Source organism: Mesoplodon bidens (assembly GCF_964165515.1).
Source record: "Mesoplodon bidens genome assembly, contig: HAP1_SCAFFOLD_1021, whole genome shotgun sequence".
NCBI lineage: Eukaryota > Metazoa > Chordata > Mammalia > Artiodactyla > Ziphiidae > Mesoplodon > Mesoplodon bidens.
The window spans coordinates 32728-57742 of NW_027671656.1; the positions used below are offsets into that span (position 1 = coordinate 32728).

The following is a 25015-nucleotide window of genomic DNA, read 5'->3' on the forward strand; positions in this document are numbered from 1 at the left end:
TCCATCAGGCAGTGGCTCTGTGAATTGGTACTGCTGTTTTCTCTACTTTAAGGCTGAGGAGCTGGGGGCAGGGAACACAACCCTGTGGGCCCATCCTCACCCCGATGGTAGGAGGCAGAGCTGGGGTTGGGACCCAGGCAGTTTGAGTCCAGCAGCTGAGTTTGCTAATCCCTTTGGTATATTCTCTTTGAGCATAGGGTACTGGCTAGAATCATATCATGAAAGTAGGTTGGGACTTAATTGTGGGGACCTTGAGAGCAAGGTTTAGGCTATTTTATGAGTTTTTAAGATAGTTTTCTCAACTGGGTCATTTATTTTATTTCAAATAATATGTATATCATAGAAGCAGCATAATCATTATGGAAAAATGCAGATATATACATAAAGAAAAATTTTAATTATCTATAACTTTAGGATGTAAAGATAGCAGTTGTTAATGTTTTAGTGCCTTTTTGTCTGGTTACTCTTTGTGTATGTTTCTGTGTAGTGGAGGCTGTTTTTTGTGGGACTGATGTTACACTGCAGTGCTACTCAAATTGTGGTCCACAAACCAGCGGCACTGGCATCACTTGGATAGAAATGCCCAGCCTTGAGCCCCATTCGAGACCTTCTGATTTATAATTTCTGCGTAGGGGGCCCAGGAGGCTGCATTCCAACAAGATCCCGCAGTAATTCACATGCACGTGAAAATTCGAGAAGCTCAAGAGAGGGTCTTTTCTGGAAACTGAGGCCGAGGAAATTGACCCTGCTGGATGTCACAGATAAAACTGAGCTGGATTCACCAAAGCCCTACTTAGTCCAATGATTTTATTCCCCCACTAATTATTGTCAACTGTCAGGGCCCCTTTCAGAATCCTGAGTTGAGCAGAAGACAGCTAGCAAGTGTAGAGTCAAAATGGAGGTCGTTAGAAGTTGTGAAGATGTCTCTCTCCCAAGCTTTGGGGAGTGGAATCATTGCCATCTTTTGTACTAGATCGAACCCGGGCCCCCTGCATTGGGAATGTGGAGTCTTATCCACTGCACCACCAGGGAAGTCTCCCATTTATTTCTTAAACTTTCCTATATTTATGATGATATAATTACAATTCAGATTCCTGTCTTTTTTCATTTGAATTAGGTATGGACTGTCAAACTATTTTTTATTGTTGTTGCAGAATCCTGGCTTTTATTAGTTCTCTTTACCTCTGTGCATAATTGTCAAAAGGGTACTTCCTGTCTAAAAAGAAACTTAACGTATTTTTATACCTTTTGTAAAAAGTTGTCCATGTCAATTTAAATATTATTGTTGCAGTCACAAAATCTTTAGGAAGACAAGCAGAGATTTTCAGAAGTCTAAAGACTCTCACATAACAGGGCAACAACGTATGACCTCCACATGTCTGACAGTCTTCTGTTGGTAGAAATCACATCTCTAAGGATAATTTCTAACTAAAATATCATCTGCTTTACCGCAGTTGCTAAGAAATAAGAAACCCTGACAGTGGTGTTCTCAGAGCTTCCTACCTTATGACGATCTCACGAGGTGGATGCCCGTGTTCTCCCCTACTGGCAGAGGACAGAACTGAGGCGAAGGGATGTGCATAATTTGCCCAGGGTGACACTGCTAGTGAATGGCGTAGCCTGATCAGAGCCCATGCCTATTGACTCCAAAACCTACTCTGACTTACATGGTCTCTGTTTACACCATACCCAGAATAAGAATGACCCCTGTGGAAGCTGCAGGCACACTGTGAGGGGGCCACTGTGTATGAATGGGCAGGTCATTCCTCACACAGCCACTGAGGGGGTTCACGGGGGCATCTGGTATCTGCGTGGGGCTCTGCTCATCAAGCATAATCAGCTGTAGCCACCCCGAGGACTGGGAGCCTTGGTAATTCACAATGAGCACCACGTGGGTTAGTGACTTCTTTTTCTTTAAACCAGTTTCCAGTTTGACTTCTTCTTTCCCTGTCTGTCTTGCTAGGACTCTGCACTGCCCCAGAAGGAGAGAGAAAATGAGCACATTCCAGGTGAGTAGAGCTTGCCTTTCTTGCTGTTAAAAACGCCATTTTTGTACTCAGGTTGGACACAGGTTTTCCTCTTTTTTTTTCTTTTTCTTTTTTTTTTTTTTTGATTGGAGTATAGTTGATTTACAATGTATTAATTTCAGGTGTACAGCAAAGTGATTCAGTTATACATATATATACATATATTTTCAGATTCTTTTCCCTTATAGGTTATTACGAAATATTGGGTATAGTTCCATATGGGTTTTCTCTTTCAAGGAGAGTCTAAGCATATGAGGACCTGAGTGTGCCATGTGTGCTTTTTTTAAAATTCCTGTTAAATTTAATTGGTTTCGGTTTTAATTTTTGTTTTATTTCATCATTTTTTTATTTTACAAGTAAAAGAAAAATTAAGGGAAATGAAGGACATCTTCCAGTCTACTGCTTACCTGCTTACAAATTAGCTGCTTTTATATTTCTGTAATCTCTTCATCATATGTATTCATGGATGCGTATTTGTATTTATAACATAGATACAGTTTTAAATTGTTTTTTTCATTTAATACTAGCTAACATTCACTTTTAATTGCTTTATCATGTTCCTGCAAACTTAGGCACCTTTTTTTTTTTTTTTTCCCCGGTATGCGGGCCTCTCACTGTTGTGGCCTCTCCCGTTGCGGGGCACAGGCTCCGGACGCGCAGGCTCAGCGGCCACGGCTCACGGGCCCAGCTGCTCTGCGGCATGTGGGATCTTCCCGGACCGGGGCACGAACCCGTGTCCCCTGCATCGGCAGGCGGACTCTCGACCACTGCGCCACCAGGGAAGCCCTGCACCTATTTTTTAAACTATTCTTTATTCACAGACATTGAGTTGAAAGACTTCTCCTGTTTTCGGAGCACTACAGTGACAGTGTTCCTGATTTAACCTTGTTCTCAAAATATCTGTTCTGAAGAATATTGCCCCTTTTTGCCCTTAACATAGTAGGTTTAGGTATTCAGAATTTAAGAGGTATGTTTTCCATGTGGTGCCTTGGATGTTTTTTGGTAGAATATCCAAATACGGCAGAGCACAGCAGGATCAAACTGCTGCTTCACGCAGAAAAAATAATGTATGGTTAGAAGTTTTCTCACGACCAGAGTTAGATTCAGTCTTCCCCATGCTTGAGTCAGACCCTTTGTGTATTTTATTTACTGGTTTGTTTCTTTTTCCATCTTCTATTTTTTTCTAATCAGAGTAATACATGACCTTAGTTTAAAAAGTCCAGTGGTACTTAAAGCACTTGTCACTGCATAGACAGCTCAGAACAATTGTATAAAGAGGTGCTTGGTTTCATCTTTGTTTTAAATATAAAGAATAGGGGTTGTGAAAAAAGGAGGAACCAACTCAGACTCACCCAGAAAACCAAGGGTCTGGAGTCAGAGTATTGCATTCAAGCGAAAGACAGAAACGGGGAAAGAGAGAGTTTTCATTCAGAGACCTGGCATGGCCTTTTGGTTAGTTTCCACAGATAACACTCCTTCTCAGCTGGTTCCCACCTCAATGAGAAAGCAGGTGCCATCAAATACTGCCAGGACTAAATTGGTAACTGTTTCTGGGGCACTTGGCAATAATAATTAAACAGTGAAAGCTTTTTAGTTCAGGATCCAGGGGTTAGAATTCTAGGGAGTTTACTTATGAGTTGTCTGAGAGCCCCAGGTAAATACACAAAGCTTTCTCTTTCATAGCTGCACGTCCGGTGAGGCTGAGGAAAGTCAGTGTGTGGCATTGGCAGGATGGAAGGAGGGGGTGCTGGGAAGTCTGCACACCTCACAGGAGCCGGAGCAACTTCCCATCCTCCTCGTCTCCTCGGGGCTGCCCCTCTTCCACTGGCCACTGGGTATAAGATTGAGGTGGTGGTGTTTGTCGTAGGAGGCGGTGACCTTCAAGGACGTGGCCGTGGCCTTCACAGAGGAGGAGCTGGGGCTGCTGGACTCGGCCCAGAGGAAGCTGTACCAGGATGTGATGGTGGAAAACTTCCGGAACCTGGTCTCAGTGGGTGAGGACAGCCTTTCTCTGCGAGTGTCTTTGTGACCTTGGTGTTTCAAGGCTTTGGGCCTCTTGAGGTGGTTCCCTGAGTTTGGGGACCAGACTTTTGCAATTCCTGTGGGACACGAGAGGATGCCTCTGGTCTTTCCAAACAGTGTGTTTCAGGTCCTTTTCAATTATTCTGTAAAAGAACTGTAAATCGACAGTATCTTGCTGTACCTTGTGTATTCTTTTTCAGATTTCCCTCCCTGCCATTAGTGGATCATAAAGCCAATTTATTGAGCCCTACGTGTGATTTTTTAATGAAATAAAAAAGTATAGAAAATATCAGAGTTTCTTAGGAAGAGTACAACACATTGCAGCAGAAACTCTGGGCGATGGCATGAGTGGTGTGAGAGCCAGTGGGAACAGATTTCATGAAAAGAGACATTGGTTAGATATAGGTCATTCAAGCTTCGTTTTAGTAATGTATACTTTTCTACCTGTGTATCTAGGTTGTGAAATAAATGCTGTTTCTTCAGTGGGTCGTGATACAAAGTTTGAAAAACACAGCTTTCAATACCTTGAATATGCAGTTGGAACTCAAATTTCTAGTAAACTTTCGCTCTAGCCCGTTCATGTTAACTTGTGACTTTGCATGTTCTCATTCTTCAAACGAGATACAAAACATATAGAAAGAGAAGAGAGGCTTTGGTTGATGAATTCAGCAACGCAGATAGAAATTTAGGTGAGAACCAAGCAGTCGTGAGTTCCTGTGGTTAGCTGTCTGTCTGTTTTGCTTCTCACCAGCCCTGTGCTGTCCATCACCTGGTCCCAGTTGGAAATCTCTTTCCAGGATTATTGCATAGTCTTTGTACTGGTCACCTGTTGCCACCCTTCTCCTCCCACAGTTTGTTCTTTAGGTGGCAAAGTGATCTTTTGTAACTTTAAGTCAGGTTATGTTCTTGTTTCAAAATTCTCTTGTGGCTTCTTTTACTTAGAATAAAAACCACTTAAAGTGGCTTCTAGAGCCTTCTGTGGGCTGCTGTTTGTTCTCCACCACCTCCCTGAATACACCACCTCTCCTCCCTCTTACCCTATCTTTTCCAGACCTGCAAAGGATGCTTCTGCCACAGAGCCTTTTCCTTGTCCTTCTCTCTGCCTGGAATGCTCTTTCACCTGTAATCTTTTAGGCCTCTACTTCTTTCAGTCAGTCACCTTAAAGATGAGGAGGTGGCTGTCCTCTGACCACCCTATGGGAAATACAGTCCTCTCTTTCTTACTCTCTCTGCCCTGCCTTGTTTTGTCTCTAAGCGTTTCACTCATGTACATTTTGTTCACCTGTTTCTCGCCTCTCTTTCTTCCACTGGAGGGTAATCCAGGAGTGCAGGAGGAATTTGGTCTGTTATATGTTTATTGCTCACTAGCCTCAGTGCTTAGCATAGTCTTGGTACATGACAGGAACTCTTAAATATTTCTTGAATAAACGAATGAGTTAATGGATAGAGAAATTAGCCTTCCATGAAAATAGCTAGTAGGCGGTGAACAAATCCGAGTGAATAAGGGATATTGCTAAATGTTTTTTTGTCTTCAAATGAATTCCTAGCCTAATTCTAACTTCTCAGGTGCCCATGATGTGTGTATGTGTGTGTTTGCCTTTCTGTACAAGTTGGCCCTCATCAACTTGCACAAAAAATATGTATAGAACCTGTAATTATAACCAAACTGAGTAAAATGCTTTCCCTGTGACTTTCCTTGAGCTCTTAGTAGCAGAGCAAATTCATTTGGGGGAGGAAATACTGTTTTGAATGAGGATTCTTATGTCTACTTCTTAGGTAGCCCTCCCATAGAAGGAAAGAAATTTCTGTTTCCTTATCCCTTATACCAGGGGAGAACAGGTCTCAGAAAACAGGCAGCTGGTGAGTTAGCCTTTCCCTTAAAAGATTTGCCCCGCTGCGTCCCATTTGCCTCCTCCAAAGCCCACCTCACTAATAAGAAATCGATCTTTGTTAGCTCTACAAACATTTTGTGTGTGTGTGTGTGCATTTGTATGTATCTTGTAGAAGGCATTTTAGATAATGTCACCTTGGGTGCTTTGATCATTCTTTAATAGTTTCTAGTCTGTTTCTTCTCAATACTTATCACAGGCTATGGAAGTTATTCCCAGCTCACTCATAAACCCCATTCTTCACTTTGGAACTCATTCTTGTTAAAGACCAATGTATCTGTGTCCAAAAATTTTCCATGCTGTTTTTAAAGAGACAGCATTCTTCCCTAGCTTCTACATTTTGACTCCTGCTTGGCAGGGGGAGTGGAGGAACATATTAGGCAGCACAAATGCCTCAGAAGGATCCAGTGCATAGGTCTTTATGCTTTTTTTTAACCCCACTGATTCTTAGACCCTTTTTTAAAATTAATTAATTTTTGGTTGCATTGGGTCTTCATTGCTGCATATGGGCTTTTCTCTAGTTGTGGTGAGTGGGAGCAGCTCTTCGTTGTGGTGCGCAGGCTTCTCATTGCAGTGGCTTCTCTTGTTTCAGAGCACGGTCTCTAGGAACGCGGGCTTCAGTAGTTGTGGCACGTGGGCTCAGTAGTTGTGGCTCACGGGCTCAGTTGCTCTGCGGCATGTGGGATCTTTCCAGACCGGGGCTCGAACCTGTGTCCCCTGCACTGGCAGGCAGATCATTAACCACTGTGCCACCGGGGAAGTCCCGGTTTTTAGCACCTTTCATATCCTCCTCAGCACTAACCCCCTTGGTGTGCTGCCGCCTCGGGTGCAGCCTTTCAACTTAAGCAAAACTGTACTTTCCAGTCCTTTTCCTGTATCTGATACCTGACGTGTAAAAGCTGTTTCGCTTCTCTGACTTGGTTCAAACTTAACCTGGGATTCAGAATTGTAGAGAATCCTAGAAATCAAACTGAGTTCACCTGTGCATGCATTTCTTGAGCCCTGACTAACTGCTAGGCACTGTTAAAGCTGTGAGCACAGCAAAATGCTTGTCTTTATTGATACTGTGTTATGGTAGGAATGACATGTAATTTTTGAAAGATGATTTAAATAGTATGTCAGAGTAGTCATTTGGTTTTAAATGGGTTTCATTAATGCTAAGTATTTGGGAGTTTAACAGACCATCTCTTGGTTTCTGTTAGTATATAAACCAGAGAACTTCATTTGTCGTGCGAAAGATCAGCTGAACCATCCTGAGGTTCATTAAAGTCTCATACTGTGTCTTAAGTGTAAAATCTTGAATCTTTGAACAAAGCTTTCACGTGTCCACATCTCTGAATTCTCTGTCCATATAGAAGAAAACAATCAAAGTGAGTTGAGGGCCGTTCAAGACAGAGGATCACGTGAAGAGCTTTCCTGCTGGCAAATCTGGCAACAGATTGCAAATGACTTAACCAGATGCCAAGACTCCATGATAAATAGTTGTCAGTTCCACAAACAAGGTGATTCCCCCTGCCAGATTGGGGCAGGACTCTATTCAAATTTCTGAAGATGAGAACCGTATATTAAATGATAAAGCAGGTGATCCCAGTAGTACTGGAAATCCAAGGTTTGCAACTTTGAGAGCCCAGGATTCTTGGAGGAAAACTTCATTGGCTGAGTCCCAGAATTATCAGAATAGACACCAGCAAATTTCCATGAAAAATAAACTGTGTCAGTGTAAAGAGGATGTTGACACCATCAGTTGGATTTCACATCACCTTGATGCTCATGGAGTACACAAGGGTCAAAAATCTTACGGCTACAGTGATTATAGAAAAGATAGCACGAGGGTTTCAACACTGGATCAGAATACTATGATTCACACAGGACAAAAACCTTACCAGTGTGATGAATGTAAAGAAACCTTCACCGATCTCTCCACCTTTGATCTTCACCAGCAATTACACTCAAAAGAGAAGTCTCATGTGCAGTGAGTGTGGAAGAGGCTTCCGTTACAGCTCGGTTCTTCATATTCATCAGAGAGTTCACGTGGGAGGAAAACACAGTGAGTGTGATGAGTGTGGCAAGGAGTTCAGTCAGAGCTCACAGCTGCAGACTCCTCAGAAAGTCCACACTGTAGAGAAACCATTCAAATGTGGGGAATGTGGGAAAGGCTTCAGTCGTAGGTCAGCACTTACTATTCATTGTAAAGTCCACACGGGAGAGAAACCTTATAATTGTGAGGAGTGTGGGAGGGCCTTCAGTCAGGCCTCTCACCTTCAGGACCATCAGAGAGTCCACACTGGGGAGAAACCATTCAAATGTGACACATGTGATAAGAGCTTCAGTCGGAATTCACACCTTCAGTCCCATCAGAGAGTCCATACGGGAGAGAAACCGTACAAATGTGAGGAGTGTGGGAAGGGCTTCATTTGTACCTCAAATCTATACATTCGTCAGAGGGTCCACACAGGAGAAAAACCCTACAAATGTGAGGAATGTGGGAAAGGCTTTAGTCGGCCTTCAAGTCTTGAGGCCCATCAGGGAGTCCACACTGGAGAGAAATCATACATATGTAATGTGTGTGGTAAAGGCTTTACTCTGAGTTCAAACCTTCAGGCACATCAAAGAGTCCATACAGGAGAGAAACCATACAAATGTAATGAGTGTGGGAAGAGCTTCAGGAGGAACTCCCATTATCAAGTTCATCTGGTTGTCCACCCAGGGGAGAAGCCCTATAAATGTGAGGTATGTGGGAAGGGCTTCAGTCAGAGTTCATATCTTCAAATCCATCAGAAGGCCCACAGTGTAGAGAAACCTTACAAGTGTGAGGAGTGTGGGCAGGGCTTCAATCAGAGTTCACGACTTCAGATCCACCAGCTGATCCATACCGGTGAGAAACCATACAAATGTGAAGAGTGTGGGAAGGGATTCAGTCGTAGAGCAGATCTTAAAATTCATTGCAGAATCCACACCGGAGAGAAACCGTATAATTGTGAGGAGTGTGGGAAAGTCTTCAGGCAGGCCTCAAATCTTCTGGCCCATGAGAGAGTCCACAGCAGAGAAAAACCATTCAACTGTGAAGAGTGTGGGAAGAGCTTTGGTCGGAGTTCACACCTTCAAGCCCATCAAAAAGTCCACACTGGAGAAAAGCCATACAAATGTGAGGAGTGTGGGAAGGGCTTCAAGCGGAGCCTGAACCTCGACATGCATCAGAGGGTCCACACAGGAGAGAAACCATGTAAGTGTGGGGAGTGTGGGAAGCACTTCAGTCAGGCCTCAAGTCTTCAGCTTCATCAAAGCGTCCACACTGGAGAGAAGCCGTACAGATGTGACAGATGCAGTAAGGTCTTCAGTCGGCCTTCACAGCTACAGTCCCATCAAAGAGTGCACACGGGGGAGAAGCCTTACACGTGTGAGACCTGTGGGAAGAGCTTCAGCTGGCGCTCCAATCTGACAGTTCATCACAGAATCCATGCTGCTGATAAATCCTATAAAAGTGATAGGAGTGGTAAGACCATCAGAGAGCCCACACACGAAAAAAGTTCCATAGAATGATGAAAACAGAGACAGAAACAACTCAGGTGTCATGTGAATTCTTCCAGTCATCAAGTTCAGAAGAAAAAAAAATCATTTGTTTCATTAAAGTCGGTGTTTCAGCCATAGCTCAACATGTCCCAGTAGCCAGGAGGCCACACGGCAGAGAACTCTGGTAAATGGTGTAGTAAGTTTGAACTTTGACCTCTATTAAATATTAGGGGAGAAGCCTTAGTGTGAGTTTTAGCAGGCCTTGTACAAAAGTATGATGAACATGCCAAAATTTATGCCCATTACAACGTAAATTCCACGAATGCAGCGACGTTTGTTCTGAATCTACAGTCTGAACATTGTCAGCTACTTTGTAGGTGCTCGATATTTGTTCAGTTAATGAATGAGGAACAACTTTTTGAAAATTATGTTGCAATCCCCTCCAAAATTTCATAAAAATTTGTATTCAGAGGAGTTAACCTAAATCTGGCCTTAAAAGTAATTCAGGGAGACAAAAATTTGAAGTGTTAGAAAACCACTCAGTATTGCAATTTGTAATATTAATGTGGCATCGTCCTGTTATGATGAGCTCCATTTGTCTCCCCCCAGCCTCGCTTCAAGTTGGATCTTATCTTGGACTTTGTCTATCTAATATTCTGTGAACCTTATACAGTACAAATTTGGTTATCTTTTGTGACAGTATAGACTTACTGAAAATGGATTGTTCATCTTGCAATACAGAAAGCATACTGTTGACCCTTTTTTCAAGAACGTCAAGGCAGAGGTTTAAGTGTCAGAAAGAGTTACTAATGACAGTGACAGAGGACAAACATTTCTTAGTAAATGAACTGATCGTTGGTTTCTTATTCACCACATTTCCGTCTAGGTTTTGATGTGATTGTCTCCCAAGGGTTTTAGCATTACTTTCATCAGGACTTCTTAAGTAGAGAAAAGAGGCTGTGTGAAGTAGATTACTTTTGTCAAGTTCTCTATCTCCTTACTCCTCTCTGGCCTGAGATAAAAAGAAAAAAATTATTTGTTGAAATTTGGTAACTTCATCAAACATATTTATTCAATGACTGACTTGCACACTTTTTCCTAGCGGTGGATTGAAAAATTGATTTTCAAAGTGAAGTTGCTGAGTACATATCAAAACATAGAACGTGCGTCCCTTTGATATAGAAATCACAGAATAGGACCTTATAATTAGGAAATTCAAGTAGAAAAGGTGAGTAGCATGTCAATGTTACTAAATTTTGCAAAAGTGAAATATTCAATAGGAATGTCTTTATATTTTAAGATACTTATGTAATGACAGGTCTGTTAAAATGATGGCTTAAACTTAATGACAGAAGCATGTAACAGTTTAATGTATTTTAGGTAGGTACATCACATACCTTAATCAAACATGTATGTGTGTGTGTTAATGCATCCTATCATCTGTAAAGGGATATTCACCCTTATGTAAACAGTGGCAAGATTTTCAGGGATTTTTTCCACATTTAACTTCCATATTTTAAATTTTTCATTGAGCATCAATTTTCCAGTAAAATACTGTTATTTTTATAGTAACATAGGTAGTAAAATAATGTAAAATATAATATTAAAAATTACTAAGAACATATTAATCCCTCACAGTAAGAAATCCTATCATCATGAGGTATACATATATATGGCCAAAATTAAGGAATAGACCTCTAGAAATCAGTTATAAAAAAGAAAAAATGTATATGGTTATTCAAAGAGACAGAATATTAGTCAGTGTAACGGTCTATTTATAATTAATGCATTTGAAGTTTAGGATAAATCCATGCAGCCCAGAATATTCTGTTTTAATTCCAACAGTAGAAATGTACACATCCTAGTTCTCCTCATCAGGCTTCCTTACTGGGTGAATGGATGGATAGCTCGGGGTACCGGCTTGTCCTTTCAAGTGCTTGGTCTGACTGGAGAAGTAGCTGGGTCGTTCCAGACACTATGACACAGAGAACCATTAGCTGTGGGAAAAGAGGAATTTACCCCCCAAAAAACTTTTTAAATTGTTTACAAAGTAACAGTGATTGGGCAAATCCTGAAGATAGAGAGTGGAAATAGGTAAGTTTTAGAGGTAAAATTTATCAACGATTCCCTAAGGAAAAATGTGCATAGGGAAGAAACCTAGAATGATGGGAACAAGTTGTTAAGGAGGAGGTTTGCATACCATTTCCTACTTCTTGGTCATTTCACTGATGTTTAACACTTACTTGGTTAAAGGGCTTTACTCAGCAAAAGATGTATTTAATGTGAGAGGCAGGTTTCCAAGATTGGTTTCCTAGACCACACCTTCACATGTGTATGTAAAGTCCATGCTACCTCAAATTGCATTGCATTAGATGTCAGAAATCCTAGGGCTTTCTTGTTTGGTTTGGTTTGGTAGATATCAAACCACCAACTCTCAAGGTAATTTGTAGTTTAGTGAGTTAAGTCAAGGGCTGGAAAACTACCTCCTGTGAGCCCAACCTGGCTCGTTGCCTTTAAAGCTTTATTGGAACCTAAAAGCTCTTTATTGGCCCATCCATTTATTTACCATCTTTGAGTGTTTCCCATTGTGCTGACAGTGTTCAGTGGTTGTGACGAGCACTGATGGCCCACAAAACCTAAAATATTTACTTTCTGGCCCTTCAGAGAAAAAGTCTGTTGATCCCTGTGGTAAGCCCAAAAGGTTTGTCTCTGTAAGTGAAAGACCACAAGTAGAGCAGAACTTAGACTTGGTTCAGTGAGGATTCCAGAGAGGTTTCCTTTTTGATTCACATATCTGCCCTTCTGGTTGACCTTGTTCTTTAGTTTGGTTCAAAGACAGTGGTAGCAACTAGGGACTACCTGTTTCTTTCTTCACATTCAATGAAAGAGCTGCTCTTCCATTCTTAGTGTTGAGTAGTTCACAACTCACTCCCAGTGCGTGGCTTCCTCTAACCTTGACTCCCATCTATGCTAAAGACTAAATCTTTAGCTTTGTATCCAGTTCCATTGGCCTTTGTAGGGCCTTCAGTTTCAAGTCCCAGTTGATAGCTTGAGCTCGAAATCTGTTTTTACCGTTGGGGATTTTCTGTCTTAGCTTTGAGCTTGGCTACATAGCAACACTTTGGGGGACTTGTTATAATCAGCATTTCTATCTTTCTTTCCTTCCTTTTTATTTATTTATTTTTTTAAGGGGATCCAAAGTCAAATTCAGTCAGTGGCTGAATGACAACACATTGATTCACAACCTTGTAGATTCTCTTATGTCATAGGGCATCAGTGGGAAGGAGTAGAATCCTGGAAATTTGAGGTGGAAATATATGGGCAGATTCCAACAAAGCTGAGGCCTGTGACCTCTGACCTGTGACCTCTTAGTTGAGCCTGCTGTGCTATTAGAAGGAAGTCTGCCTCTACTCTGAGGTAGTTTCCTTGCAGGGGTCTGTGGATCCTCAAGACTTGCCTCCACTACCTCTCGTTTTTCCAGACCTAGTAATCAGACTAGAGTCCTTGAAATGGGGACGGGAGCAGGGAAGGGGTGGGTACCCACCGGGTATAAAGGATGACCATGAGGAGACACTATCTGCTAAAATACGGAATTTTATAACTTATATCAATAGAAACCTGAGAAATAATGTGTGTGGAGTTTGTAGGTATTGAAGCAGGTGGGAGTAATGTAATATTGGGTTAGGCTGGATTTGTTGATACGAGTGCATTCAACACCCATTCCAGACTCAGCGTGTTAGCTTGGCTACCTGGGAATGCCTTCAGCAGTTTGCTCAAATGACTGAAACCTGTACCCAAAGTTAGCGTAGGCTAAAGTCAAAATGCCAGGACTTTCTAAGTATGTTGTAGCAAAATTTCTTGACGTTGGCATGACTGACATTTTGAACTGGATAGCTCTTTGTTGTTGGGAGCTGTCCTGTGCAATGTAAGATGGGCCAGTGGCACATACTCTTCCCTGCCACCCTAGTTGTAACAATAAAAAGTGCCTTGAGGGCTTCCCTGGTGGCGCAGTGATTGAGAGTCCGCCTGCCGATGCAGGGGACACGGGTTTGTGCCCCGGTCCGGGAAGATCCCACATGCCGCGGGGCAGCTGGGCCCGTGAGCCATGGCCGCTGAGCCTGCGCGTCCGGAGCCTGTGCTCCGCAACGGGAGAGGCCACAACAGTGAGAGGCCCGCGTACCAAAAAAAAAAAAAAAAAAGTGCCTTGATACATCCGTGTGCACCAGCCACGTGGGGCTCATTCATAACACAGCTCCTTAAAGAAAAAAGTCTCAAGGGGCTTCCCTGGTGGCGCAGTGGTTGAGAGTCCGCCTGCCGATGCAGGGGACATGGGTTCGTGCCAGGGCCCGGGAAGATCCCACATGCCGTGGAGCGGCTAGGCCCGTGAGCCACGGCCACTGAGCCTGTGTGTCTGGAGCTTGTGCTCCACAACGGGAGAGGCCACAACAGTGAGAGGCCCGCGTACCACAAAAAAAAAATAAAATAAAATAAAAGTCTCAAGACACTGCCACATATTTCCTGGGAGGGGGGACCAAAAGTGTCCCCAGCTGAGAACCACCACTGTAGAAGGTTTACAAAGGCATAGGAATGCCAGACCACTGGAGTGGATTTATCATATAAGATCTGCTCACCCAAACCCCCTATGTGCCCTGGGAGGGCTCAGAGGACACTTCCTTTGCCAGAGGTTTAAGAAACGTATTGGTGAGGGGAGCGTTAGCAGTCTTGGAATGCTCTGTAGCTGCTCTTCTCTGCAGGCCAAGAATGAGAGGGAAATGATGTCATCATAATGGGCTCCCTAAATTCAGTGAGGCTAATGGGATCGTGGGGCATCATTGGTCAAGTGGAAACACTTCATTGGCAGAGATAAAGTGAGCGTGTTTTTCACAATGAACAGCAAAATGAAAGGGCTCATTAGAATGCTTTGATACACAAAAGATTTTTTATTTGCTCATGTGCTATCTCTAGGGCTGAAATAAATGGGAACTCTACTAATACCCTACTTGATTTGAATCAGGAGAAAAGCTCTAGGTCTGATGAACATGTCTGACCGGAATCAACATGGGAGTTGTGCTCCCTCAGCCAATTGGATAACATGAGTCAGTTCCCATTTCCAGAGCATCTTGAATGAAGGGCAGGCCGGGTCCCCTTGAGGGAGGATATACCCTGGTTTACTACCAACTCTCCCGAGGGTGCTTTCTTCTCCCTGGAAGGGATAAAACAACTGAGGTAGAACAGGAAGAGACAAGAAGCACTCCAAGCTCTGCTGGTCAGGGTTACCCTCCAGCGTTGCCTTAATGCTCAGAGCCACACACACCACAGTGAGCTTGGCTCCAGATCAACTACCACGCAACGAAGGTTCTGGAACATTTCCATATCTCGGGGGACCTCATTTCCACGTGACTCTCTTTCATATTCCCCTTTGTCACAGAAGGCTAGGTCCAGTGGTCCGGGTGAGATCTCGGCTCAGGCCCAAGGCTCTCAGACCTCAAAGTTCTGGTCCTGCCAGGGCCCCTGTCCTCTCTGGAGACCACTCCTGGCTCTCTCTGCCGAGAAGGCGCTGCTGGCAGTACGTCCTCTAAGAGTTGAGGTCCGTCGTGCAGACCCTGAGAAAACTCCTAGGAAAAGGCTCCACCTTCTTGTTTACGTCAACAGAGCTCAATGCCTTTGGTAGTGCTGGGTGTGTCCCATTTGATGCAACTGCAGAGCCATTAGGTCAACCAGCACATGTGTGCGGCCCCTTCCCTTGGACTCCTCTGGGCCCTCGTGACATAGGCTCAGAAGACTGCCAGCCTCAAGCCTTACCTCTTCCAAGGGACGGCCACACCGTCTTCCAGGATCTTCTGTCCCATGAATCTCAGTTGCTGTGTGGAACTCAAAAGAGAGAAAAGAGCCTGCCTGCGGGGTCTCTTCGGGCTGGGGCCTTCTACCTTCTCTTCCTCGTCCTCCTCGTCCTCCTCGTCCTCCTCGTCCTCCTCCTCGGGGTGATCTCGGATTCCACATTACCCATCAGCTGGGCCATGGTGAGATGAAAGACACGGCAGCTGAAGCCCTCCAGGACGCCAAACTTCACGTGCTGCTGGAGGATCTCCAAGGTGGGGAAGACCCGGCAGCAGGCCATGCACCTGAAGCCGGTCTCCATGGTCACCATCCACTCCGGTGTCTTGGCCCTGGGTCTCTCCTCGACGGCAGGTGACCCTGATGGGCTGCCTGGCGCTGCCCTTTCCTCATACTCTTTGTCCTCCCCAGTGGGCTCACTGTCAGACAGGAGGTTTTCGGTGGACACATCAGAGGGCTCAGTGGCTACTGTGCACGCATCCTCAGGAAGGGTCACTTCTTCTATCCTCAGCTGCTTTTCAGGCAACTCCAAGGGTTTCTTTGTCTTCCAGGAGACAGCGACACCCTTGTTCACTTGTACCTGCATGTAGTATATTTTCATGCCCCTTTCCTGTTTGTCTGGGTGCAGATCGTTCTTACAGGGTGAAGAGGGTGAGGAGGAGACACAGTGTGATGGGGGAGCGGTCTCCCCTTTTTCCTGAACCTGGGCTAGGGGTGCGGTAGGCTGGGCAGTGTCTCGATGTGATCTCCGGATTCCTGAAAAAGGAAATTAAAATCATAATAACATGCATGGGCCCTGCCGGAAGCTGAGGGAGCAGGTGTGGTAGACGAGAGAGGGACATTTGCATGACGTAGCTATGTCGTGAGCTTGGTGTCTGTTGGCCGTAGGAGGCAGTGGTGTATCTGGTGTCATCTGTGGGCTTTTCATCTGCGTGTTGGGGGATACTGGAGCGGTGTCTGTATACACGGGTGTGGAGTACAGTGGTGAGGACTGTGGTATGTGAGGGAAGCGTATGGATGCGTGTATGACGAGGAGTGTGAGTTTGGGAATATCGGTGGTGCATTCCTTGTGGAATGGGGCTGTGGTGCAGGAGGAGAGTACTGTAGAGCACGTGCTTGGGGTTCATGTGTGCACGGAGAAGGGCTGTGCCTGGAGCGCGCATGTGTGTGTGAGCTGTGTGGACCTGAGCTGGATGGTGCTGCTCTGAGGCTGGAGGTGTATGATGCAGAACTCTGTCCTTCTCTGGAAGCAAAGGCAAAGAGAAACCCTACATTTTTCTCTGAAGATGCTTAATCTGGTCCCTCTTCCCTCCACCTCAAGTCCAGACCTTTCCGGCCCCTGCTCCTTGACTTCCCCACCATGGTAGTACCAGGATTCACACCCGCCCCCCACCCCTGACTCAGCTGGGATACACGCCCTCGTAACAGCTCAGCCATCCCGCCCAGGCTCCTCCACAGAGCCCTCATCACCTCTGATGACCCTGGGTTTCCTCTCAGCCTCCCTGGGATCTGTGTGCCTCCTGCCTCACAGCCAAGCACCCCCTCACCTGAGGAGCCCCGCGCCCTTACCGGCGTACATGAGCTTGCGCGGAGAAGAAGCACAGGAGAAGTGTTTAGGGGCAGAGGAGACCTCCCCTGGCCCTGGGCTGCAGCCTTGGGCCACCACAGTGGATCGAAGGTGAGGGGGATCCTCTTGTGACTTCGAGATTCCTGAGGGAGGAATGAAAGGCTCAGGGTGGGTTCATCAGTCCTCTGTCCACAAATATTTACTGAGTGTGTGACACGTGTCAGGTGCAGTGAATACACACAGTTGAGAGTGTGGTTCCCAGTGGATCCTCCAGTATTTAATTCCAATCAGTACTTACTCTGTCACTGTCTTGTTGGAAATGTAGGCCTCGGTGGTGACTGTGAGTATGTGGGAAGAGTGAGTGAGTGATGTGTATCAGTTAAGTCTGTGGTAAGTGTGGGGTTGGCATGGGGAGCACGGTGCAGATGTGTCTTATCTGTGTCTGTGGCCTTTGTGTGCATGGTTTCTGTTCACAAGTCAGGAATTCTGGGACATGTAACTTTTCCTCATTACATGGTGTGGCTTGTATTTATGGTGTGTGTTCATTCATTCGTTCACCAAGATTCAGTAAGCAGCTACTCCTGTGTATCTGGCACTCTTCCATTGTTCTAGTCTCTGGTAATGCTGCACATTCTAGTAGTGGAAGACACAGACTAAACCAAAATACAATAAATATATAATACCTGAGCTGGTTGTAAGTATATAAGGGTTACCAGACTAAGCAAAGAAAAATACAGAGCACCCAGTTAAATTTCAGTTTCAGATAAACCCAGAATAATTTTTTAGTGTAGGTATTCCCAGGCCGTATTTGGTCTTACTTACTTTTAGTGTAAGTATGGCCCATACCATATTTGGGACATACTGATACTGAAAAATTACTTGTTGTTTATCTGGAATTCAAATTGAACTGGATAGCCCATATTTTCTCTGGCAACCCTGACATGGGTTAGTGACACTGTGGTTTACTGTGGTTTGTACAAAGCGGGTCTGGCATTACTCAAGAATGTGTTATAAGTGTGGTGTGTATGACACGTGACTGGTTCTTATAGAGGTATTTAGCGATGGCTGAAGTTAGCTGTCTTTGTGCGAGAGTTGAGGAGATACATATATATATATAGTGTGTGTTTGTGTGTCCTATATATATAGTGTGTGTGTCTATATGCATATCTCATCTCCAGCGTTTGGTGTTGGAGGACAGGATTGTGGTACAGATGGGTTGTATGAGAACGTAGTATAGGAGGGATGCGTGTATATACCTCCATGTGCTGTGTGTGGTTTACTAAGGAAGTTATATGTGGGGTGTGTGATATTTTTGCTGTATCAGAGTGTACATGGGTGTATGAGTTACTGTCTCATAAAACACCCCTAACAAGAATTCTGTATACACTCTTACGTACACTGAATGTCAGCCAGGTCCAGGCAGGGTAACAAGAACTTTACCACGCAGACTTTATACCTGATAAGCACTCTACCCCCATTCATCCTGCTCATCTCTGCACTACCACGCACACACACGCACACACAGTCACACACACACACACAGGAACATAGAGCAAAATATTCTGAATGGTCAGGGGCAGTCATTGCCTTCCCCAGCCTGTCCCAGCCACTGCCTGAAAATCTGCCTGCTGTCTAGACCTCCATTGGCAGGGCCCACCCTACAGTCTCCAGGGTCCTGGGCCTGGTAGGAGCTACTGGGTTCTAATCTGGGGCAGAGACGTCTAGCTGGAACTCTGGGGTGACCACGCCTCTCCCAGGGCAAGCTACTCGCCTACATTTAATGCACGCAGGCACCCCGTGGCCCGTGGCTCTCAGAGCTCCCCGCAGGACCCTGAGGACATTTCTCAACCCTGCTCACGCGGTCTCAGTCTCTGGAAAACCCTTCCTTTCCCTTGATCTCCTTTGGGCAATTCTTCCTGTTGAAGGAATAAAACCTCCTTGCTTTCAATATGACACCATCCCTAGACAAACAATCTTCTTTCGAACTGCATTCCACTTGTCAAGATACTTTTCAACAGGGCCTTCAACTCATGGGGCTTCTCTTTCCACTTTGGTAAAAGAGGCCAAGCAACTCATGGGTCTCTCTCAGCATCCTTGCATCCTTCACATCCCCCACCTCATGACCCCAGGGAAAGATCCAAGAGAATAAGAGAGAAATCGGGGACTGAGAAAAGCTGCATCTCTAGGTCTGTGCAAGCAGGATGCCGCCGGCTATGAGTCCGACAAAGCTCCAGGCCCGGCAGCCCCAGGAGAGAGTCCTCAGACCAGCGGAGCTGACCTCCCATCTCCCAGGGGGCATCTGGCCGTTCTGTGCCGTCTCACACCACAGGGACCCTCCGGATGGATACGGCAGCGTCAGTGAGACAAGGTCTCTCGCTCCCTGCTTCACAGGTGACACGTTCTCAGTCCCCCCCATCCTAGAGAAGGTTTAGTTTGGCAGAAACCCATGTGCCCCAGCAAGTTGCCCCCCACATACCTCCTCCGTTCTCGGCAGTTTCCTGGGACTCTTCATTTTCCAGATGTTTCCTCTTTTGTCGCCGTTTCATGGTACCAACTAGAAGTCTCCCTTAGAAGATGCCTCAAGAGATGTCCAACTCCTCCTCTTCCCTACAGGTTGGCCCTTGTTGGCTCTTGGGCAATCCGTTGAAATGATTCAATACAAATAAAAATAGTCAAGTCTCCTAAATGGCTGAAAAACTTGTACCACTTAGTGAACCAGCAGTACTGCCTAGTGCTCACCAGGGCTGTTATGTTTGCAAGGTTGCCAGGCGCACAGTGGAATTCTGTGACCTCAGTGATGACATCAGAGCATTCCGTGGACCTAGGTGGAGCACAGTGTCTGCAATAGCACAGGCCCCATTTTCAAGAACATTTCCTTTTTCCCAGCTGAACCTTTCCCGTGAAAGGGAAAGGTTCATACCATATCTATTATAAATTGTATCATACCATGTCTATTATAAAATTCACATTTTGAGTGGAGATCTTTTCATGTCTTTTCTAGAGAGATTTAATATGAATATTTTCAGTGGTCTCCAGTTTCCCTGTGGATTATTGACATTTTAAACTCTGCACTTCAATTTTCCCTCAATACGTGTAATTTTGTCACAGCTATTTCTGTACTTAAAGATGAGGAACTATATAATTGATTTCTTCATTTTTTTCCCATCTCTTTCCAAGGTACTGCATTTGATTGTGTCTTACGAATGAGTGAAAAATGCTAGTCCTTGAGTCAGGACGTTGGGCCCTTTACCAAGTAACTCAACCTATCTGGGCTTCAGCTTCTGTATGTGCCATCAAGAGGCTTGGACTAGCTGACTTTTCAAATGCTGTGTTTCTTTGATTCACTCTCACTTACTGATCTGCCACTTAAGAAGAGGGTCTGTTCTCATAAAGTAACAACAGTCTTTTCCTAACCTTGGGTTGGGTGGAGTTTAACTGTTCGTACTCAGTTTGTTAGTTATATTGCCTTCTACGTATGCTTAGCTCTAAATAATTTATATGGCTCTTGTGACAATTTTTAGATCTTCTTTTTTTCTTATTTTCTTTTACAGTTTCTAATTTGTTATCGCCAGTGTAGAGGAGCCTGATTGACTTTTAAAATTTATTGATCTTGTATGTGTGTGCCTTGTTGAACCGTCTTATTAGTTCCTGCTAGTTTATCTGTGGGTTCTTTTGGGTCTCCTAGATAAATGAGCATATGAAATGTAAATAATGTGTTCTTTGGATAAAGTTTATTTTCTTGCATCTATATATATAGAAGCAATATGTTGAATTGATTTAAATATTTAAATACTTACATACCTGTTATCACAATCTAACATTCTTGATCTTATTTTCTTTCAATCAATATTATGTTTTCAAGATTTATCCACGTGAATCCATATAGATCTAGGTCTTTGATTTTTGACTGCTTGATATTATTTCATCACATGCATATAGCATCATTTATTTTCCATTCAAGCATTATTGGACAATTGGATTGTTTCCCTCCCTTCTCTAGAACAAACAACATTTCCTAGAATATCCCTGAAGATGTCTCACGGTCGAGAAGGGCCAGGCTGCCCGAAGGATTGCTACTTGCTTTTAGCCACCTTCCAACAGGTCGTCTCCAGCCAGCAATTTGAAGCACAGCTGAAATGAAAACTGCCCCAAATGTGAAGATCTTAGGAGCTTCCTAGAAGGTGGGAGGTTAATGATAGGCATCCTGCTGGGATCCCAGGGGAGTCTGAGCTGGCCTGAAGCTCATCTTCCTCCTCCACCTCTCAAGAGAAATGTGGAGGAAAGAAGACTTCAAAAACTGTGAGCAGGCAGAGGGAGAGATATTGGGGGCCGAAGGTGTAACTGAGGTCTTGGAGTGGGCTGTGAGCACGCAGAGCCTCTAGAGAGCCAGGCTCTGCCTTCTGAGAACTTCTCCCCTAAGGCTGCTCATAATTCAGGTGATACCAGCCATATAGAGCCGACTTGGCCCACACTGTCACAGAAAGCCTTATCAGAATCTCTTCTTCTTCATACACTCTTGTGTCTGTTACTTGGTTATTGCCTTTGGTACTCCACTGATGTGAACCACAGTCGCCAGGGGATGGAGGACACTAGTGACCCATCTTGCTCTGTGGCCTCAGTCCACAGCTTGAGGGTAAGGGAAGAGGCCAAATGAAGGTCAAGAAGGAAAGATGGAGTTTGAAGAGAAGACCTGAGTTAAGGGTGTCTTCTCAAGTCTTGATGACTGAAATGTAGCTCCAGTACCTGAAGTCCTGCTTGTTCTCAAGGCTGACCACGGGGCTGGGTGCACTCAGTGAAGGAACCGTATACACTTAGTATTTCCTTGCTTGCTCACACTTGCCCTCCTCTGACACACCCTCTGCAAGACTGATCTTACCCTGAAACCACTTTCCACCTGCCACTGTCATCTCAGGAACATTTGCTTCCCCTTCCTAGTGTCCCCCTAGAATGCCATTGCAGCCAATTCATAATTGGATAATCATGCTTCTTACCATAGTCTCAGCAACTTCTGAAAACTTTTATTCACTTTATTCCATAGTCTTCACACATCAATAATCTTCCTTAACTTCCTAGCTGCAGGTTAAGCCATTCGGAATCATTTCTTTTTCTTTCTCTTCTTTGGCAAATCCTTTCTATCTTTTAAGGTCTTTTTCTTGTCTCTCTACCATCCTGCCTTCCTGAACTTCTTTTTTTTTCCGTTTAAGTAACCTTTCAATCTCCTTCCCCAATTTCCTCATAAACATTGACAGTTTACTCAGCGGTTTATGAATGGCCAGGCATAATGGACTCAGAATGAGTTGGCACCCCCGAGGTACCTGTCTTGCTGGGGAGCCACAGGTGAAGGGCTGGCTGCTGGACACATGTTTGCATGGAGTCAGGCTGAGTGGCCTCAGGGTGTTTGCTCTGCACTTGTGTGTGTTTCTCCCTAGTTGGTTTCCTTGTCCAGCCACCTGTGACCTCCCTCCATCCAGCCCAGGGAATCCTTCTCATCACAGGGGTAGGATGTTTATCTCATTTTCCATCACATCCTTTCCCCAAAGTTTGGTTGTGAGTTGTTCCCATTCCAAAGACCTTTCCTCTTTGAAGAGAAAAGAGAAAATCTTTTCTCTCCTTTTTTCTCACTTCACTTCTGCTCTATTATCTCCTCCGTCCAGAATGGCCCCCTGATTCAAATGGGTGTAGATCCGAAGATGGCAAGAAATGCCAGCAATTCTGAAATAATAATACGGATGTATCAGGAAAACTTGAAAACCTTTATCCCGCCACGTTAAAAAAAAATTGCACCTCCAGTGTATTCAGAGTCTCAGTGTAGAAACACAAATGATGTAGAAATTGAATTACACTCAAGTTATTCTTTCCTCCTTTCCTGATTTATTCTAATCCTCCAAGTTAACATGATGAACTATTTGTTATGTAAACTTTCAGACATTTTCTACACATGCACACTTTTCTTTTTTTCACATAAGAGTGTGAACTAGGTCACTTTCAACATGCTGTGATTCTGTGATTCACTGTCTCCCACCGAGTCATCCACTGATAAAGTCATCTGTTTCATGGAGAAATATTTCCAATAGCTAATAGCCAATGTCTGTGGAGTGCTTACTCTGTGTCGGTTTCTTCTAACTACTTTACAGTTAATTTGTACAACATACCCATGGACTAGGTACAATTATAACCCCCAAGTGACAGATAAGTGCAGATAAGTACAAATAAATACAGAGGCCAAGTGACTTGCCCAAGACACTGGAGCAAATCAAAATCCATGCCTCTGTAGTCATTTTGCTCTATTGCCTCTGTCTGGGAAGCTTGAGGATTTGGCAACTAAAACCTTAAATATCATGTTCCATTTTCATATCTGTGACACAAGCGTGGGACTGTGATACGGGGTAACTAACCTGACTACTTTTGAAAACCCTTATGCACCTGGATGAAAGTAAGGCAGGGACTGCAAGCTATAGATTTAAGGTTTCCTACCAACTTTTAAAAGTAGCTTCTTGAATGCAATTTATGTAATGTCAAGTCTAGGATGTAGTCCAAATAGTAACAGAAAAATGGAGATATGTAGAAAAATACTTAAAGTTGACAAGTATTGGGACTGTAGTATTTTGGGGGCCAGTGTGAAGACCACAGGAAAACTTGCTGTTTCCATTCCAAAGGGAAGAGCTCTGTGTTGCAACTGCCAAGGTCCCTGGGGCAGCATGTGTGCTCACTGCTTAGTGAAGAAGCATCCTCAGTTTGATAGAATGATATGGGAGCCTTACATTTGGTTAGCAGGTTCTACATTCTTGATGTAATAATATTTTCAGGGTGTGGGAGGGTATCAAGCTCTGAAAATACCCTTGGAGAGAATTGCTTATTAAGTTTGGCTTTTTCAATCTCCCTAATACTTCTTTAGTAAGCACCAGGTGGTTTCCTTCGCTTGTCAGAATCATGTTGTTTTTTCCCTTGTCGAATGAACTTCCAAATACTTTTGGATGAGCCATTAAGTTTGGAAAAAAATATACATCTCTTTAAAATAAGGAAGATAATTACAATGACATGTAGAAAAGACTCTAAAATGGAGAATATATGCCATTACAGGCAATTAATGGGAGTGGGAAGCTCGGGCTCACTGTCCAGGACATAGAAATCAAAGCTGAGGATGCTCTGAGGCATCTCTTGGATCTCTATAAGCCTCCATCATTTCTGATGAGTAGGGTTGACAGGTAAAATATAGGCTGTTCAGTTAAATGTGAATGTCAGAAAAACAACGAGTACATTTTTAAGATAAGTATGCCCCAAATACTACATAGGATCTACTTATACTAAAAGTGATGACTTACTATTCATGGGAAGTTCAAGTTTAACTGGGTATCCTGTATTTTTATTTAGTAAAGGTGACAGCCCTACTGATGATCCACAATGGAGGCACTTCAGGAACGGTACATGCTGGCTCTCGGACAGTCAGAAATGGCTCCAGCAGATCCAGGTACAGTATGAAATTCTTTTTGGATGTAGCTCAGAAGCCATGGCCAGCCCTATGACTGCAAGTACTGCCTCGGGTTTCCCTGAGGTGGGGTAAACCTTCCTCTTAATGGCCTTTTGTTAAGTCTGGAAGACCATATCCAAGGGGAGCCCCAAAGTCAGTTTCATCCTCACAACCATGTCTCCAATTCCTGGAATTGGCTGCATTTGACTCACAAGAGATGAGGTTTGTGAAAATTGGGAGTGTCATAGCTTGAACCCTTTGTAGGTAAAGTTTTGCTGTTGTGAGAGTTTTAACAGGAGCAATGTGAAAGACTCCAGGTCCCCAGGTAGATAGAAATAATCCTGTTCTACTTCTGTGTATGTGACAAGTCTCTAGTAGCTCACAGAGCAAATATCTGGTCTTGGAAAGACTGATCCAAGCTTGGATGTTTCTGGTGACAAGGCAAGGTCGTGAGTTTGAAGTTCACCTTTTATGGTTGAGGAGACAATAAGGTTGTCAGAAGGGCAATCATGGAGGAGACGTTGGCTTCATCCATTGTGCAGGCTTGTATATTTGGTTCTATGTAGATTGTGTTTCAAAGGTGGAGCTTGTTTACAATTATGAACATTCTCTGACATGCTTTTTGGACCTTCATTCCTAGAGCGAGAGCAGTGCCGAGGTTCTAGAAATGCCCTGGATAGTCTGAGCTGTCAATGGC

At 44.2% G+C, this 25015-nt stretch overlaps 1 protein-coding gene and 1 pseudogene across 5 annotated transcripts in view; one reads left to right on the plus strand and one right to left on the minus strand.

Annotated features, from left to right (window-relative positions):
• LOC308611216 (uncharacterized protein) overlaps nucleotides 1-24256 on the plus strand; it is a 28815-nt gene extending 4559 nt beyond the window's left edge. Inside the window, exons 1-3 of one of the 4 annotated variants that reach the window (XM_081260090.1) lie at nucleotides 834-2009; nucleotides 3895-4021; nucleotides 7294-10493. In XM_081260090.1, the coding sequence (XP_081116216.1) occupies nucleotides 7829-9478 (1650 nt within the window). In that variant the 5' untranslated portion in view covers nucleotides 834-2009; nucleotides 3895-4021; nucleotides 7294-7828 and the 3' untranslated portion in view covers nucleotides 9479-10493. Of the gene's footprint in view, nucleotides 1-632; nucleotides 720-833; nucleotides 2010-3894; nucleotides 4022-7293; nucleotides 10494-24221 lie in introns of those variants that run through there. The other 3 variants (XR_014014796.1, XR_014014793.1, XR_014014794.1) reach the window with 3 other exon arrangements.
• On the minus strand, nucleotides 14911-16862 carry LOC308611214 (protein FAM170A-like; annotated as a pseudogene). The gene is made up of 2 exons: nucleotides 16853-16862; nucleotides 14911-16039 (listed from the first exon to the last, which is right to left on the minus strand). The product of its transcript is annotated as a protein FAM170A-like (transcript).
• Nucleotides 24257-25015: the final 759 nt, after the last annotated feature.